Raw genomic sequence first — 17734 nt, 5'->3', positions numbered from 1 at the left:
CCTTCCTCCTCCTCCTGCATGATGGCGGCCGGCGGCGGCCCGCTGCGGCTGCGGCTGGTGTTCGACCACCCTCCGCCGGCCAGCCCGGGCTGCGCGCTGTGCTGGCTGCTGCTGGAGCCGGGCCAGGCGCGGCTCGTCACGGACCTGCTCAGCCTCATTCGCCATCGCTTCGGCTTCAGCCGCCGCTCCCGCCTCAGCCTCTTCCTCGAGGGGGCGCTGCTGCCGCCCGCCGAGAGCGCGCGCCTCGTGCGCGACAACGACTCGCTGCGGTACGGACCGGACCGGACCGGACCGGGATGGGGATGGGGACAGGGATCGGAGCAGCGGGACAGGGATCGGAGCAGCGGGACAGGGATCGGAGCAGCGGGACAGGCACAGCGGGGTCAGGGATCAGCAGCAGGCCAGCGGTCCTGCTCTCCCGATCAGAACTGGAACCGGGCCAGCGGGACCGGGCTCAGTCCCGCACACGCGCTCGTCGGTGTCTAAAGGCGGTGCCAAGAGCCGGACCGGTTCTGCCCGGTGGTACCGAGGCAGGAACTGACGCCCAGGAAGAGCTGGAGCATCTTCACTCTAGGGGGAACTTTCCTGAGCTGCTCACACGTAGGGAAAAATGTTCATTATGCTGAACGGTGAATTTTGCTTGTTTGTTTTTACAGAGTGAAATTGGAAGAGATAGTGTCAGATGATTATGAAGAGATAGATGATGGTTTTATTTATGCAACAAAAGAAGACAAAAAAAGGCACAGACACAAGCAGGATGAGGAAGAATTCTCTAGGAATGAAGGCAAGCATAAAAGGAAGAAGAAGAAGGAGAAGCATAACCTTGAGTATTCCTCTTGTAGAGAAGAGACTTCTGTAGATACTTGGGACTCTCAGAAAAGGTACACAAAAAGAAAAAGAAAAGAAGAAGCTAGGGGAAGAAATAGTCTCACAGAAGGTAAGGAAGAGAGCTCTACCTCCCATTCTAAAAAAAAGAAAAAAACAGAGAGGGAGAAGCAGTTGGCAACAAAAAAGAAGGATGAAAAGCAGACAAAGGTTGCTGCAGCAAAGATCGCTTTAGAACGGGCAGATGAGAGCTTTTCTCTAAATTCTGGTAAAAATAGCACCAAAGAGATCACAACACAGTCCAGGAAAAAGAGGGTGGGAGCTTCAGATTCCTCCAGCACATCGTCTGATAGTGACAGCAGTGAATCAAATGTAAAGGAAAATAAATCTTCCCATAAGACTGTAGTGGTGACACTTCCCAAAGACAAATCCCAAGCTGCTTCAGATTCTGATATGAAGATTAATAAAGTGGCTGTAAAGTCTAATACTGTAAAGGCTAAGACTGCAATTAGTAAAAATGCTAAAAAACCCCAGTCTTCTAGTTCAGATTCTGACTCGAGTACAGAGGATGAGAAGGTGACACCAGCTCAAGACAGCACTGCAAAGGAAAAATCAGTGCCAAACCATGTGGTGGCTGTAAAAGCCAGCACCAAGGCTCCCAAAGCAAAGAGCTCCTCTTCAGACTCTGATAGTTCAGACTCTGACACACCTGTCACTAAAAAATCTGCAGCAGGTGCTGGGCTGGGTAATTCCCTGGTAAGGAACTGCACTAATCAGTTGCCAGCCAATGCCCAAGGATCCTTTGCCAGCCCAGGCCGTGGAAGGGGGCGTGGAACGAGAGAGGAAAACTTCTGGAGAGGACCTAGGGGCCATGGGTTTCGTGGGATGATGAGGGGCCATGGCAGAGGAGCAAACCCTGGCTTCTTCTATAACTACAGCAGTGAAGGCCAGAAACAGAGGCAGTTAAATGAAGCTGCAACAAACACTTCTGTCCTAATCCAGGTGAGTGACTGACACAGGCAGGGGTCACCTTTCTCTGGCAGCTTGAACTGTACAGAGAACTATAGGATGAGTAATTAATAGCAGAAACAGATAAAGGTTGATCTATTTACTGTAATTCCATTTGTCAGCCTGATGACGTGTTTGTGAAACAACAATAAAGTGATTGTATTATTTATTTAAAAACAGAGTAGGTACCTTACTGTTCTCAGAGCTTGTTGCAATCCATACAGCATGACCATTGTCTTCTGATTTCAGTGATACAGTAATTAAATCAGTGGGTTATTCTTTGTTTCACAGAATCCTGTAGAGATTGCCAAGAGAGACTATAGTGCATTACCTCTTCTGGCTGCTCCACCCCAAGTGGGAGAAAGAATTGCCTTTAAGGTAAAGAACTCTGGAAATACTGAATGTTAGTAGCTTAAAATTGCTTCATTTGGGCCACTTTTAAGTTTTGACCTAATAGTTTCTCTAGAAAATTCACTTGTTGTAAAGTCTGGCTTTGATTTTTATAAATGTTTGGAGCATATATTGAAGTTAAGTACATTTCTTTAGGCTTTCTGTATTTGTATAACACAAGAAATGCTCTCTGCTGTCATTTCAATGTAATTTTTCATGTAAATGTTATTATAAATCTTGCCATACAAATAATTACACTGCACTGCAAAATAAAAAAGTAAATGGAAATGAAATTCCTGCAGTTGAGGAGACTGGGATGCATCTCCCTGATCTCCTCACAGCCTGACCTGAGCAGCAAATCCTGGAAGTCTGCCTGGGACCATGATTGGCTTTGGATTCTAGGGGTAGGAGACTTGGCTCTTGCACTTTGCTCTTGCTGAAGAAGCTGTCTGGATGTAGGTGGAATCATCAGAGATTGGGAAAAGTTAAAATTTGTTACTTGTGTTTCTTTCAACAGCGCCTGGAACTAACTGAAAATTACAGTCCTGAAGTTTCAGACTATAAGGTACTGGTTTTCTTTTCTCCCTTCCTTCACACACAGAACTGATAGGTGAGGTATGGCTTAAATATTTTGATGTTGTGCAGTGTTTTTCTTTGCATCCAGTTGATTTCACAGGCTATTCCTGGTGCAGCAGTAAAAATCAAAACTCTAGAAGCTGAAACTAATTGAAAATTTGAAAGGTATAGGTGTTATTTAAAAAAACCCAAACAAACCACCAACTACAAGGATTATTAATAATCACTAATATTTTAGAGCTGGAAAGAAATCCAGACTCTCAAGTAGAAAAATGTAGCTGTATTTGAGTCTACTGTTGTTTGAAGTCAGGGCAAGTTCTTACAACTGGTGCAAGTAAAATTTTGTTGCCAGTTTAAATAACTTGGTTTCTAGGTAAATACTGATTTAAACTGCAAAGTTGGTGACAATAATTTTGGTTTATTGATGGCAGTAGTTACAGATTGCTGAGCATTAATTCTTTGCATATTTTATGCTTGGAGGCTGGAAAATTTCATAGCCAAATATACTTATTTCCTCTGGCAGCAATTGAGTAGCACACTGATTGTAAATATGGAATAGTTCTCCAGTGCTGAAGTGTGTCTTACCTGATTCTTCTCTTGTTGCTTTGTGAAGGAGGCAAAAATAATCAGTTGGAATGCTGAAAAAAAGCAGATTGAACTTGAGATCCTTTCAACATCAGCAGGACAATGTACGTACCTGGGACACCAAGGGTTTGTTGTCATGTGCTGCCACCTGGAAAACCAGAAGTCCAAGGAACACTTAATCTTTGAGGAGTATTCCCAATTGCCTTGGGTTCATTCTCAACACACTACTCCCCTCCTCACTACCTCCCCAAAAATCTATTTAAATTGAGAAGTTCTTACCCTTGCTAGTTGAACTGAAAGATGCTCATGGGTATTTACAGAATCGTTTTTTTCAGTCAGTTTGAGTGGTCAGTAACTCACCTCTACTGTGGTTTCATTTTCTGAAGGAAATTATTTTCTGGAACTACAGATAAAGTGTGAGGTGGTGATGGTGTGCCTTCAGTGGGTGTGAAGTGAGTCCCTGCAATGACAAGGTGCAGTTCCTGAGATCTGAAATGATGAATGTTTCACAAACTCTGTATCCTCCAGTTGCCATTTAAGCCAGAATTAAGGAATTGTCATAGAGCATTTTTCTCAAATTTCAGCAATGTATTGTTGACTTTCTCATGTGAGTAGTCAGATAATTACCTTTATTTTGTGTGTAACATTCAGTTTTACCTCAAGATTTTTTTGTTACAATTACGAACTCAGACACCGAGCTCAAAAAAACCAAGCCAAACCACCAAACAAACACCAAACTGGTTTTGATCTGTGTTTGTGGTAAACATTGAAGGTTTCTTTGGTAGCTCATTGAGTTGTTTGGTTTTTCAGTTGCTAAGGAGCCAGGGAAGTTTGACCTGGTGTACCAGTCTGCAGATGGAGAGGAGCTGATCGAGTACGCCGTGCCTCAGGACACCAAGGTACGTGGGGCTGCTCTGCAGAGCTGGCACCTGCCCTGCTGCTGCCCCTGCCCACCTCGGGGACATTCCCTTTCTAATCATGCATCTGATTTGAATCAGTGGAAGCAAAAATAATTGATCCTTTCTGGCAAGGATGTGCATGTTTACATTGTAATAATCCGTTCTTGTGCGTTACTCAATTACCTGGGGTCACAGCCATTCATCAAACCTCTTGTTTTGGCTAATAACTAGCATCATATCTCACAGAGATCCTTTCTTACCAGCTTTTCATTTCATCACTGTTGTTCTCACCCACCTTTCCTTACCCAGGACATCAGGCAGGTTGAGGTTCATCAGTAGGACCAGTGACTCACTGGAGGAGCTCTGTCTTGGTGCCATTGTTTAGTTCCAGGCAAAAGCATAACACACAGAAATTGCATCTGCTGGTGTTGTTGGCACCTGCTAAGAGCTGCCTTTGGTTTGTTTTCAGATAACTGAGAGCTGGGATGCACTGATAGAGCCAAGACTGATTGTGGAGCCTCCAGTTAATGGATCCAGCATTGAAAACTGAACATGTAGGATGTGAAAAAATGTGAACTATTGTACAGATTTCTTCTGTGAAATGCTGCCTTCTGCTTCTGAGAGTGGCAGGTGCACTGGTGAATGTTACTGTCTTAAAAAGAAGTAAACCAAAAAAAACATTTTTTCCCTTAGGCTATGTTTTTATGTAATATATGAAAACTTTGTTTATTATAGGCAGTCTAATATAGATCTGTTTTTTTTGAATATTTATATCCTACTGTAGCAAGCAGCTGCAGGATTTGAATGGTTTGATTAAAATATAAAACACTACTCTGTACTGTGAATAACTATTTAAATGTCTGGGTTAGGCTCAAGCTGTATAACTGACAGAGGTCACTTACATTAAAAAATCAGCTGTAAGTATTGTTGATGTGCAGAAGTTGCCCTCTGCTGCTGCCAAGCATCATACTGCAGTTACTTAAAGAGTTCATCTGAACATGTCCAGAAAACCCTGTGGATTTTGAGCTTCTGTAATTTTGAGACAGATAAATAGCACTGGTATGTGTCAACTGTGCTTGGAAGCAGTGGAATCTAACATGAACCCCGGGCACAATTGTGTCCCACTGTGTTAATCTGTGTAGGCTGTGACAGCATTTACAGTTTGTTTCAGAGCAAACCCTCTTGCCCTGCAAGTGCTGCCTTTCTTCTTCCCTTTCCAGCAGCAGAATGGGTCACCAGGCAAGGCACTGCACTGACAGCTCTAATAATTACTGGCATTGAGGGGGCACCTTGTACCTCTGGAGCCTTGGCAAGTCTTACACCTTCAGATAATCCCTGTCTAGGTAGTTGACTCCTGCAGAGGAGACATGGAAAAAAACCAAGCCTAGATACAAACAAACACCAGAAAATTTGTACATTATGGTTTAGCTGTCATGTACTCTGACCTAGTGCATGAATCCTTTAAAGTACTGTGCATTTTTGCATCAGCCCTATTAAAATGTCTTGTATAAAAATGATTCCTTCACAAACAAGTAAAATGAATTTGTGCATTGTGGTTCTCTTCAGATGCCATTATTTCAAGCTAGGATTTGGGTTTTTTTAGAGAAAATTCAGTTAGATTTGTGTGGCTGTTCTTGCACACTGGATGGAAAGATGTCACACACCAGCACTTCAGTAGCTATTTAAATGGTAGCAGTAATTTTTTATGTTAAAACAGGAATGGTTTGGCTTCCTCCAAACCAGAATTTCAAGCCCTTTTTGACAATGAGGAACTTAAATTGCTCATCTGAGCTCTAAACATTCTGTGCTTTGCTCCAGATGCAAAAGCTATAGTTGTGAGGGTGTGTATTTACCCTTTTTATTTGCATACCTTTGTCTGTATCTACAGATTGATACTACATGAGTGCCACAGAAAATACAGGAAGGTGCTGAGTCTCTGAAAGATGACAGAGGCTTAGTCCAGATGAGCCCAGGGTGTTTGTTCACCTAGGGAAAAATAAAAAATGCAAACATGAAGAGCTGCTCTGTGTGGTCCCATCTCACACAGAGCACAGCTCTCCAAGAACATTCCTTTACAGTCACTGTCAGCCACCCCTGTCAGGTGTTTGCATTTCCTCTGACAGCAGTTTCAAAGTTCTGATCAGCACATGCCAACCTCTCTGTAAACCTGTGGCACCATGCCCATCTCCTAGAAACTCCTCCACCCTCCAGCATATGACAGCTGATCCCTGAACTTTTGCTCCTGTCACAGCCCTGCAGCTCCAAGTGTCCTTTCTGCACCTGTACTGAGCAGTGACTCAGAGCCCTGTGACACACAAACCCTCTGCAGCTTTCCTGAAGGAGTGCTACAAGGCTGGAGGGAAAACTGATGGAGGTACAAGTCCAGATTAGCTGTGCAACATAGCTTTACAATGATTCTCCAGATTTAATTTAATAGTCCAAAAGAACTGACTAGGAGCTGATTTCAGTTGTAACAGAGCACCCACCATCACTTCTTTTGAGTGTTTGTGCGATGAGCATGAGCCAGCAGTGTGCCCAGGTGGCCAAAGCCAATGGCCCCTGGCCTGGATCAGGAATGGTGTGGACAGCAGGAGCAGAGCAGTGATTCTTCCCCTGGACTCAGCACTGCTGTGTCCAGTTCTGTCCCCTCAGTTTAGGGAGGACATTGAGACACCTGAGCACATCCAGAGAGGGCAATGAGGCTGGTGAGGGGCTGGGAACACAAACCCTGTGAGGAGCAGCTGAGGGAGCTGGGGATGTTCAGCCTGGAGAAAAGGAGACTCAGGGGTGACCTGATCACTCTCCACAGCTCCTGAAAGGTGGCTGTAGCCAGGTGGGGGTTGGTCTCCTCTCAGGCAGCAACTTGACAGAATGAGAGGACACAGTCCTAAGCTGTGCCAAGGCAAATTTAGGCCCAGTGTTAGAAAGAAATTCTTCACTGAAAGAGTGGTTGGGCACTGGAATCATCTGCCCAGGGAGGTGATGGAGTCACCATCTCCGGAGGTGTTTAGAAAACAGACTGGACGTGGCACCCAGTGCCATAGTTTAATTAATGAGGTGTTAGGTTAGGTCATAAGTTGTACTAGATGATCTTAAAGGTCTTTTCCAACCCAGTTCTTTCTGTGGTTCTGTGATTCTGTTTAACTCCTGAACATTCTAGGAAGTCCCTGAGGACCAACACCCACAAGATTGCCTGCTAATACTTTTAAATTACATTAAAGAGAATCTCAGCAGTTCTCCACACAAGCTGTTTGCCCACTGGACAAGAGTTGAGAGCACATTCTGCTGCAGCCCATCAGCTCTGTTTAAATTATTGGGGGTCACAGACTTTGTGCCAGGTTGCTCCATTTCATCCCTGCTGCCAACATGGGCGGAGAAATACAGAGGGGCCCAGGGGCGCCCGCATCCCGAGTGTGCCATCCCTGCCCCGGGGGTCCCATCCCCATCCCCGGGGGTCCCATCCCCATCTCCTGCCCCGGGGGTCCCATCCCCATCCCCTGCTCCGGGGGTCCCATCTCCTGCCCCGGGGGTCCCATCCCCTGTCCCGGGGGTCCCGTCCCCTCCCCAGGCTCCCGTTCCCAGGGCAGAGCCCCCAGCGCCCGGCGCTGCCCGGCCCCCGGCATGGGCGGGCGCCGCAGGGTTCGTCCCCCGGCTGCCGCCCCTCCCGTCGGGGCGGGGATGGAACGCGCAGTTTTCCGGAAAGCCCCAGCCAGTTTCGTTTCTCCGAGTGCGGGTTTCTGTCTGTCTCTCGGGGCGGCTGCGGACGGGACGATGGCAGCGCTGGAGTCGGAGCCGGGCCTGTCGGGGCTGGAAGAGGAGCTCACCTGCTCCATCTGCCTCTGCCTCTTCAGCAGCCCCGTGACGGTGCCCTGCGGGCACAACTTCTGCGCCTCCTGCCTGGAGCTGACCTGGGCCGGCCTCTCGGGGGGCTTCAGCTGCCCGCAGTGCCGCGCCACCTTCGCGGGCCGCCCGCAGCTGCAGAAGAACACGGTGCTGTGCCGGGTGGTGGAGCAGCTGCAGGGTCGCTCTGGGGCCAAGGGCGAGGAGGAGGAGAACGGGGACGGGGAGGCCGGGGGGTGCTGGGCGCAGGAGCCCCCCGTGTCCTGCGACAGCTGCCGGGAGGCGCCGGCCGTGCAGACCTGCCTGACCTGCACCGCGTCCTTCTGCGCCGAGCACCTGCGGCCGCACCGCGACAGCCCCGCCTTCCGCGACCACCAGCTGTGCCCGCCGCTGCGCGACCTGCAGCAGCGCAAGTGCCCCCAGCACAGCCGGCTCTTCGAGTTCTTCTGCAGCAACCACGGCGCCTGCATCTGCTCCCTCTGCCTGCTCGGGCACAAGCTGTGCCCCACCAGCCCCTTGGAGCAGGCGAAAGCCGCTGCCCAGGTGAGGAGCCGGCGCTGAGCGGGGCTGGCCCCGGGGCTGGAACAGCCTCCCAAGGGCAGCCCGGTGTTCCCTTGGCTCCCTCCGTGCCTGGGGAGCCGCTCTGGAGTGCGGGGTGGAGGCCAGAGCGAGACATCGGCTGTAAATTTCATGTGTGGCATTGATAAGCTGTTATCTGCCCTCAAATATGTGCACAGCCACGTCCTCGGAGTCAGTCCTTGGTTTTCCTCCTCTCTCCAGGATGTTGCTCAAGAGCAGGGGTCTGGGAAGGCTCTGGCAGATTGCGGGTTCCTGGGCTGGGTTCGGCTCACCAGAGCCTTCCCCTACTCCGTGACATGACCCAGAACCCCGAGATTCGTCTGCTGCTCTGCTCCCTGCCAGGGCTTGTCACACCCTCAGGGGCTAATATTCCTCTGCAGAAGTTCCTAAGAAGAATTATAAATGTATCCTAGGGTCTCAGATACGTATATGAAAGCCAGAAGGAGGTTCACAGAATAGAAGGGAAGGAAACCTGGCCTTTGTCTTTTCCAGCACAGCTGAAAATCAGTGTGGATGAATTCTGAAAAGGTTTAGGTGGCCAAATTCCTGCTGTTCAGTGAATTGCAGAACTTAGCCCCGACTGAGCTTAGCAGAATCTTGAATAAAAGGAACAGGTAAATCACATCTGAATGAGAAAATTTTCAGAAGGAGAGGGGTGAACAGTAGCATCAGCTTTGTCCAACCTGAGAGCTAATGTAACATTTATTCTCAGCATGAGAACTGCTGTGCAAAAAGCACCGGGTCCTTGGTGCAGAGTGACAATCTTGCTCTTGGGAGAGGTGGGGAGGGCGTGGGTGCCACAAGCCACCCTGTGCAGGACTTTCACACCCTGACGTTCTTGGGAAGGTAGGTTTTAAGCTGAGAGTACTAAATGGTTAAAGGAGTATTTAAAACTGAGAGCAGGCGTGATAGATTCCTCTCTGAAATGCTTTGTGGTCTCTCCTGTTGCAGTCGGTGCTGAAGAAAAAACTCATGGAGCTGCATAACCAGAGTGAGAGAACTGCCCGGGCAATGAGCACGGTGAAAACAAACCAGAGCCAATCCTCTGTAAGTGGTGACTGCTCAGAGGCTCTCAGGCTGCCTGGCACCTCCTGGCCACTCTGTGTTGGTGACTGTACCCTTGTCACAACGGCTGTAGTGCTGCATTGGCAGGAGAAGGTGCTACAAGGAAGGAATAGAAAAGAGGAGTTTTGGCAGGGCCAGGCAGCTCTGTGGGAGGAGGGAGTAAACCAGGCACTGTGCAAGGTTTTACAGCCTCACGTGAGGGTGACACAGAGAAAGGGCTCCATTCCTTGGGAGTGAAGGAGTTTTCTTTCCAAACAATATAGAAATCCACAGCTCTTCTCTTGCTTGTTTCAAGACCCACATGTTCCTCAGAGGGTTTCATGACAATTTGTTGACAAACTGTTCTTTTGAAACCAGTGCCTATCTGCTCTTGTCTGCTCCAGGAGACAGCTTCAAGAAAGAAGGAATTGATCAGAAATGAGTTTTCAGAAATAAAAGCTGTAATTGAAGAAAGAGAAAACGAGATCATGAAAGCAATTACAGAGGAAGAAAAGAGAGTTTGGAATAAGTTTGATTATATTTACGGTGTTCTGGGAAATAAGAAGAACGAAATTCAGTCTCTCAAAGATCAGATTGAGATGGCACTGACTGAAAGTGATGATGTTCTGTTTTTGAAGGTAATGTGTCAGTTAAACGTGAGTCCAGTTCTTCATTCTAGAATGCAGAATGGCAAAAACCTGCTGTGGTCTTCCTGCTCTCCAGAGACTTCCAGTCAAATGGAAATGCAGTGGTGTGCAAGAACCTGCTATCAGAGGATGTACTGAAAAGTACAAATACCAGTGGAAGAGTGCTGAAGGGGTGTCTGGTAGCTCCCCCAGTTCAGCCTCTGCCACACCAGAGGGGTCACTGGGCAGGAGTCACCTGTGTGAGGTGTGGCAGCTCTGTGCTGTGACCTATTTGGTCACTGGTTCAGGTACCAGTGGCAATTAAGGCATCTGAGCTGCTGCTGGAATTTTGCCATGAGCTGTGTCTGACTGTAGCCTTTGTTCCCTTGAGTTTGAGATGAATGCACAAACCCCAGCCCATTTAAAGTATGTTAGTTGTATTTTTCTCTGTGTGCTACACAAGGTGGTCTCTCATTTGTCATTTCAGAGAGCAGCAGCACTGCAAAAAACATCAACAAAAGAGGCTTTCGTTCCTGTAGTTGAAATGGACCAAAATGTGATACATTCCACTTACCAGGCTGCCATTCTCCTCAAAGATGTAGTGAAAATTTCAGTGATACAGAGTAGGGACAAAAAAGAAGAAGGTACTGTATCACTGGGGAAATTGGCATTTTCTATTTTTGCATTGAGCTGAAATGAGGGATCTTTCCTCTCCAAGCCAAATACATATTTTTTAGAAAGTAGAACAAATAGTTGATTAATATAAATTGTGTCTTCCAGTCTCTGCAGGGTTCCATTTCCACACAAAAACATTACAGTCTTGGCTAAATTGGGAGACAAAATGTGCCAGTGTTTCTTCACTGTTATCTGTACTTGGATAAGCTGATTAGTGTCATGATATTACACCCTCCTGTACAGCCCAGCCTTTCTTCCTTAGAGTAATTTATGGTGTTAGTTTGTAGCAGGGTTGGATGTGGGTTTGAGGGGGCTTTGAAAGGCTTTAGAGTGGCAGGACTCCACTTACCCAGCTGTAAAGGTGCTGGTTGTGTAAGTGTGGTGGAACAAAGCTCTGCTTACTGAGTTAAGCCAAATTGTCTTTTGGACCAGGGCGTGGGTGTGCAGCTCCCATCTCTGCCAAATATCACTTCAGTTTGTTCACATAGCTGAAAAATAAGATGGAAAAATGTCCTCGCTAATGTATGACTGTTCGTGGCCATACAGACCATAATGTAAATTATCACCATTGCAGCCAAACTTGTGAAAACTAAGGCCCCTGCAGCAGCTCATCCAAACAAACCCTTTGTTGGAAAAAAGCCCCCTGGGCCACGTAAGTACTACAAAACATCATCTTGTCCTAACTATGGCTTTACTGTTAAATAAGAGTTGCAGTTTCCCAAGAGCTGCTTGCTGTGGTGGTGATGCAGTGATGACCTGCAGTGAGCACCTTGGCACAGGGAAGGGGGGAGGGTATTTGGGGTATTTGGGGTATTTGGGGATGGATGCCTTGTGAGCTGCACAGGTCCATGAGTGCATGAGCCTCTGGTGGTGTCAGTGGGAGCTGAGCCTCCCCACTCTCTGGTTGTTGCAGGCTTTTATAAATTTGTGCCAAATACCTTTTTGTTTGTTTTATAGATTTGTATATATTGAGTTCTGCTTAGGATCTGTTCATGTTCTTTCTTTTCTTTCTCCCTCACAGATCAGGCCCACAAAGGGCAAACCATTCCTCCAGCTCAAAGCACTTCACAGGAGGAGACAGATACCAGTAAGTGGTGCATAAAGGAACTTTACTCACACATTTTGCTGCCTCCAATCTAGGGCTGGGGTGATGGTCTTTGTGGCAGATTATACTGGGGCCTTTCAGTACTGTCCTGTCCACATACCAGAATTAAGGGGCACTGTAGTCTGTTTGGATGGTCTTCCATGTTTTCTTCCTGAAGTAAATGCAAGTGTTAAGAAACAACTTCTGTTACTTCCAGGGAGCTCTTGACACCTGGTCCAAGTGCTGGGGAAGCAGGAGCTGGAATGAAGCTGCAGCTCCTGTTACTGCACTAAAAGCTCTGTTGTAAAAAGGAAAGGAATAGTGTTCCTCATGGGAACAGGAGGATTCCATGTGCCTGAACACACTGCTCCTGGAGGGGAGATCAAGCTCCTTCCAGGCTTATGACCCTGTGAAATAGGAAGCAAATAGAAAGTAGTGTTTGATGTGCAGCTTTCCAAAGTGTATTTGTACATGGCTTCAGCCTGCTGGACTGTCAGCTCTTTACTGCTGCAGTTTCAGAAGAGCCATGGTGATGCTGTTACAGCTGACAAAATCTTACCAGTGGCTTTTGCCTCCCAGTAGAACTTACAGTTTACTTTTTTTCTTTCCCCCCCTCCAGAAGAGAAGAAGAAAGCTGCTAAAGTTGGTGAGTGAAAACTTTCATCATGCCTATTCTACTTTGCTGACTGCTCCTAAAATGATAAGATGGTCATTAGTGTTAGTGTATTGAGCAAAAGTTCAGCTCTTGCTGGTCACTGTGAGAGCAAGCAAATACTGAGAAAAGTTGTCCAGGGAGTGGGATTTTCAAAACTTGTCATGACAGTGAACAGCCTGAGCTAATATTGAAGTTAACCCTGCATGGAGCAGGAGGCTAAACCAGATCAGCTCCAGCCTGAGTGTGTCTGTGAAGGGGTGTTAAACATGTGAGGTCTCTTCCCAACTGGCCAAAATGTCTTTTCTTCTGTTGACACAGCACCAACCACCACACCTGCACCTGCTTCTGCTGCTGCTGCTGCTAAAGAACTCATGGACAGCTTCCTGAAGAAATCCAGAGAGGAGCTCTTGCAGTGTAAGACACCCAACATTGCAATCCTTAAAGATGAACTTTGCTCTTGTTCTGGTGTTATGTTTCCTCTGTAGTTACCTGACAAAAATACTTCTGAGGAGGTTTTGTTAGCTTAATAGGTTGTTACAAATGAAAGAAATTTCTGGAGAGAAAGGGGGCAAGAGGTTTCTAAGTGGTTATTTTGCCAGATGAATCAAATTCATCTTCAGCATCCATGTATCTCTTTGAAGATAAATGATTTTTTTAAAGTAATGACTTTGGTTTCCCCATAAAAGACAGCATTAGGGTAGCCTAGAAACACAGTGTAATGCACTGGATTGTTTTTAAATGTAATGCAGGCTTTCATGTGAGCCCACCATGGCTTGTTAAGATGCTATACAGCATGGCATACCTTTTGCTGCCAGACCAGCAACTGCCTTTTGCCAGGGTGTATTTGGGTGATAAAGGGATCCTGTGGGGCTGCAGGAAGGAAGAAAACTCTCCCTCCATTTGCCTGTTGTGTAACCTAGAGCTGCAGCTGAACCCAGCAGCTTTTACTGTGGCCCTAAGAACTGGCTGGCAAATAAACATGGCAACAGGATAAATAAGCAGGATAAATAAACGTGCTGTGTCCTTCAGCGTTACAACAATCGCTGTCATTGCAGACGCTGCCAACATCACGCTGGACTACAACACAGCTCACCACACCCTGGTCCTGTCTGAGAACTACACCAGGATGTCTGTGTTAGAAATCACCCCCTCTGCTCGCAGGCAGCACCCGCAGCGTTTCGTCGATTACCGCCAGGTGCTGGGCTTGCAGTGCTTCAGGAAGGGTGTGCACTACTGGGAGGTGCAGCTGCAGCCCGGCAGCTTCTGCGGGCTGGGCGTGTGCTACGGCAGCATGGAGCGGCACGGCCCCGACAGCCGCCTGGGCAGGAACGGCAAGTCCTGGTGCATCGAGTGGCTCAACGCCAAAATCTCATCCTGGCACAACGACGTGGAGAAGTGCCTGCCCAACACCAAGGCTACCAAGGTTGGGGTGCTGCTCCACTGCGAGGGGGGTTTTGTGGTTTTCATGGCCGTGGGGGAGAAGAGTAACAGCGTGATCTATAAGTTCAAAGCGCAGTTCACTGAAGCCTTGTACCCGGCCTTCTGGCTCTTTTCCAGTGATGCTGTGCTCTCTCTCTCTCACATCAAAGGGTAAGGTCTTGTATCTCAGTTTAGTAGTCTTCTATCTCAGTTTAGTTCCTTTGCAGCACAGATAATCTGTCTCAAAGATTGAGCGTTTGCTGCAAAAATTATCGTCTCTTAAGCAGTCTAGGAAATCTGCCAATTCTTTGGTCTGGATTGCTAAAGCCATTAGGTAGTGATTTAGCAAAATGTTGGTGGTAGTGAAAACTACAATTGTTTGCAAAGGTCTTGATTGTCCTAAAATCAAAGTTATGATGCAAATCCTTGTTAAATGTCTTCAGTGGCTCCTGTGGCTTCTGTGGTTTCCTGTAAAGGAGCAACAGAATTCAAGTGTTCCACAGATAACAGTAACTCCTTTGAGATAAACAGGAAGGATTCCTTGACAAATTCAGGTTTTGAGGGATGTCTCATTGTTGCCTTTTTGCCCGTGCACAGACTGTTGTCCATACAGGTGTTCTCAGTGTATGACTCCACCAGATGCTACAGAAAGAGCTGTTAAAATCCCTCAGTTCAGGTCTTATGGCTCTGAGTAATAAAAGCCAATATGACAAATTTCATCAGAATGGAACTGCAGAGACTTCCAGAATGGATGGGAAAGAAATGGTCTTAGAATCACCAGGAAACAAATTCCATTAGCCCAGACACTGGGAATACAGCAGAGAGTTGTCAGGAAGATACACTGCAGAGCTGTGGTGTGCATCCTGTGATGAAGATTGTGGGATGAAGCATTCTGTGTCATTTTCTGACCCAGAACATGTTTCACATCTTCACACTGAAGGCTCTTCAGTGCTGGGTTGTTTTGTGTGTGCTGAGGAGTTCAGGGGATGCATTCCTGGTCTCAGGGTCTCCTGTCATAAAGCTTTTCCTCTTTATGAGGTGGGATATTCTCTGCTGGTGTATCTTTTGTTGTTCAGGTGGTAGAAACTGGATTTCTTGCATATTTTGGGACTCCAGTTTGAGGAGTCTCAAGACAGAGTGCAAGTACCTGGAAAATGCTGGTTCCTCTCTGTATGAAGGCTGTGGGCAGACAGGGTGAGTCTTTTGACATACAGAGAATTAGCACAAAGGAGGATATACATCCATTCCTCCTGGGATGGATTTTTAATTCTTCTGGTGCTCTCTGGGTTGTGGTATGTCTTCAGAAGTTGTCACCAGGTACAGAGAAATCTGTACTTCCTACAACTTTAAAACAATCTGTAGGCAATCAAGGTATTTGGATCTCATAGTTATTGGGCCTTTACCTTGTTGGTGCCTCTGGACTTCCTGTGCCAGCTCTTATTTCTTGTAGCCTATGGGAAGCTCACATGAGAACCTTCCTGGACTTGGATTTGTAAAACTCCCTTACAGGACCTGGTGAAATAGAACACAAAGCCACTGCTGGCAGGGAATTGTTAGAAGGCTGAAAAGAACCTCTGTGACTACAATTCACATTAGCCAAAGTGCTCTGGAGAGAGGTTTCAGGAATTCAGGCTTGGTGTCTCTGTTTTTACTTGGTTTGTAAACTCTTAGTACTTTGTCAAGGATAGCACAAGTCTCATTTCTTCCAATTTTTTGGTCAGAATGAGATGTGGAATTTATGGTGGATCTAAAAGTGCCATGGCTGTCTTTGGAGCAGTTCTGCTCTCTCAAGGGTCTCTACTTTCCAAAGCACAGTCTGCACTAAAATTCCCAGCCTGAGCAGAATGCTGCAAAAGGTGCAGGAGGAGGATGTGTCCTGCTGGGAGCCAACAGTGGGTGACAAACTGGGTTTTCTGCTCTTCCAATTTTTCAGCAGTGAAAGGTAAGAGCAGTTCCCTTTGAGAAATCCTTTTGCTGCTTGGCTGTGCCAAAGGGCTTCAGATCCACTCAGCAGTGTGCTGAAGGAGTTCCTGTCCCCTTGGTTGTGGGCAGAAATGTGCTCCAGCAGTCTGTGCAGTGGAGAAAGTCCCATCCTCTGTTCTTTGCTTCTTGACTTTAAAGAGGTGTCAGTAATCTCTGAGTCTATGGGCTTCTGTGGCCATAGTCTAGAGGGGCACCCAAACAAAGTAAAGAGCAGCTTTTATTCTGCCTCGTTGGACAACGTGGGATTCTTGACATTGACACTGGTGTAGGACCAAGCATGTGGAACACATGAGCTGTCCTGCATTACCAGGGCACCTGCTGGGGGCCCTTCTGCTGGGCTCTGAACCTCTGTCCTGCTTTCTTTTGTGCTATGAATGACTAGAAGTCACAGAGTGAAGCTCTGTTAATTTGGAATTCACAGAATCACAGCGTATTCTGAGTTGGAAGGGACTCACAAGGATCACTGAGTCCAGCTTTTAAGTGAATATCTGTATGGGGATGGAAATGGTGACCCAGGCATTCCCAGGATTAGTCTCTGTGCTTCTGAGAAACATTGGTTTGGTTAGCTTCAGGTATCTTGGCATATATTGGAGCACTAGTGTGATATAACTATTATAACTAGTAATAAATGTTAGTGTGTTTAGGAAAAATGCCAATTACTGCATGAAAGATGCTAATTTGAAAACTTTTTCAACACAACTGATTTTACTCAGGCAGTACATGTCAGAGCTGCATTGGTTTTAAACAAGATATATAGAAGCATATATTTTAATTGTAATTCTCCTTTTAGTATTAAAAAGAAATCAGCTTAATCTAGAAGAAGAACTAATTGTGGTGTTAATGCTATGAGGACGTGCATTGATTTGCATTTTAATGTACAAGTGAGAGCAAATTAAAAAAACAGTTGCTGAATGAAATTAAAATTTTCTTCAATTAAAGACATCATTAAAATAGTGTATTTAGAAAAAGAAATGCTTATACAGTTATGAACCTGTTGATTATACTGGTACATCAACCCTGTCCTTCAGTCTGTGTGTGTTGTTGTTTGCAGCTGTGCCAGCCACACACAGGCAGGGCCCCACCCTGGGTTTTGTGCCACCACCCTGGGTTTTGTGCCACCTGGTCCATGTGCCTGTGACCACTCCAGGAGCTGGCTGGTGGATGGTGATGGCTTGAATTCAATAAATACTCACAGTAAACCCTAACTCTGAATGTTCTGTTCTCTGCCCAGGGTCAAAGCAGGGAGGGAGGCACAAGTGAAGACACAACAGAGTACAAAGGATTCTTTTAGTGCATCACTCACTGGGTTAGGGGAGAGCTGGGGAAGGGGCAGGCAGAGCTGTGGGGTACTCTGGGCTGGTCCTAAACTGCCTCCTTCCCCTGAGCCACACACCCATTATCAGCAATGCTGCATCCTCACTGAGGATGAGATCATCTTTCCCAGTAAATAAAACTGGAGACCTTTTTGGGTAAGCAAAACCATGGTCATCAGCTGCAGGGAGATGGACAATTAAAGACAGTGTGGGACTGTTTTAAAAAGCCTTAG

General features: G+C 46.7%; 2 protein-coding genes across 2 annotated transcripts; both read left to right on the top strand.

Moving 5' to 3' along the window:
• The first annotated feature begins 9 nt into the window (after positions 1 to 9).
• Positions 10 to 5835, top strand: COIL (coilin). The gene is made up of 7 exons (XM_079323328.1): positions 10 to 269; positions 657 to 1827; positions 2125 to 2211; positions 2741 to 2788; positions 3413 to 3488; positions 4195 to 4283; positions 4753 to 5835. Exons 1-7 carry the CDS (start codon positions 19 to 21, stop codon positions 4831 to 4833), a joined length of 1803 nt encoding a protein of 600 aa, XP_079179454.1. The 5' UTR covers positions 10 to 18; the 3' UTR covers positions 4834 to 5835.
• Positions 5836 to 7967: 2132 nt separating this feature from the next.
• On the top strand, positions 7968 to 17393 carry TRIM25 (tripartite motif containing 25). Its single transcript, XM_079323196.1, has 9 exons — positions 7968 to 8666; positions 9654 to 9749; positions 10151 to 10384; positions 10860 to 11016; positions 11622 to 11699; positions 12069 to 12134; positions 12751 to 12777; positions 13105 to 13200; positions 13842 to 17393. The coding sequence occupies exons 1-9, from the start codon at positions 8055 to 8057 to the stop codon at positions 14378 to 14380; spliced, it is 1905 nt and encodes a 634-aa protein (XP_079179322.1). The 5' UTR covers positions 7968 to 8054; the 3' UTR covers positions 14381 to 17393.
• Positions 17394 to 17734: the final 341 nt, after the last annotated feature.

The sequence above is a fragment of the Erithacus rubecula genome (assembly GCF_903797595.1).
Source record: "Erithacus rubecula genome assembly, chromosome: 20".
NCBI classification, from domain to species: domain Eukaryota; kingdom Metazoa; phylum Chordata; class Aves; order Passeriformes; family Muscicapidae; genus Erithacus; species Erithacus rubecula.
This window is presented reverse-complemented; position numbering and strand designations above follow the sequence as displayed.

Coding starts and splice junctions, on each gene's coding strand:
- COIL (XM_079323328.1), top strand. CDS start 19: ATGATGGCGGCCGGCGGCGGCCCGCTGCGGCTGCGGCTGGTGTTCGAC. Junction 270..656: donor CGCGACAACGACTCGCTGCG/GTACGGACCGGA, acceptor TTGTTTTTACAG/AGTGAAATTGGAAGAGATAG. Junction 4,284..4,752: donor CCGTGCCTCAGGACACCAAG/GTACGTGGGGCT, acceptor GTTTGTTTTCAG/ATAACTGAGAGCTGGGATGC.
- TRIM25 (XM_079323196.1), top strand. CDS start 8,055: ATGGCAGCGCTGGAGTCGGAGCCGGGCCTGTCGGGGCTGGAAGAGGAG. Junction 10,385..10,859: donor ATGATGTTCTGTTTTTGAAG/GTAATGTGTCAG, acceptor TTGTCATTTCAG/AGAGCAGCAGCACTGCAAAA. Junction 11,017..11,621: donor TAGGGACAAAAAAGAAGAAG/GTACTGTATCAC, acceptor TCACCATTGCAG/CCAAACTTGTGAAAACTAAG.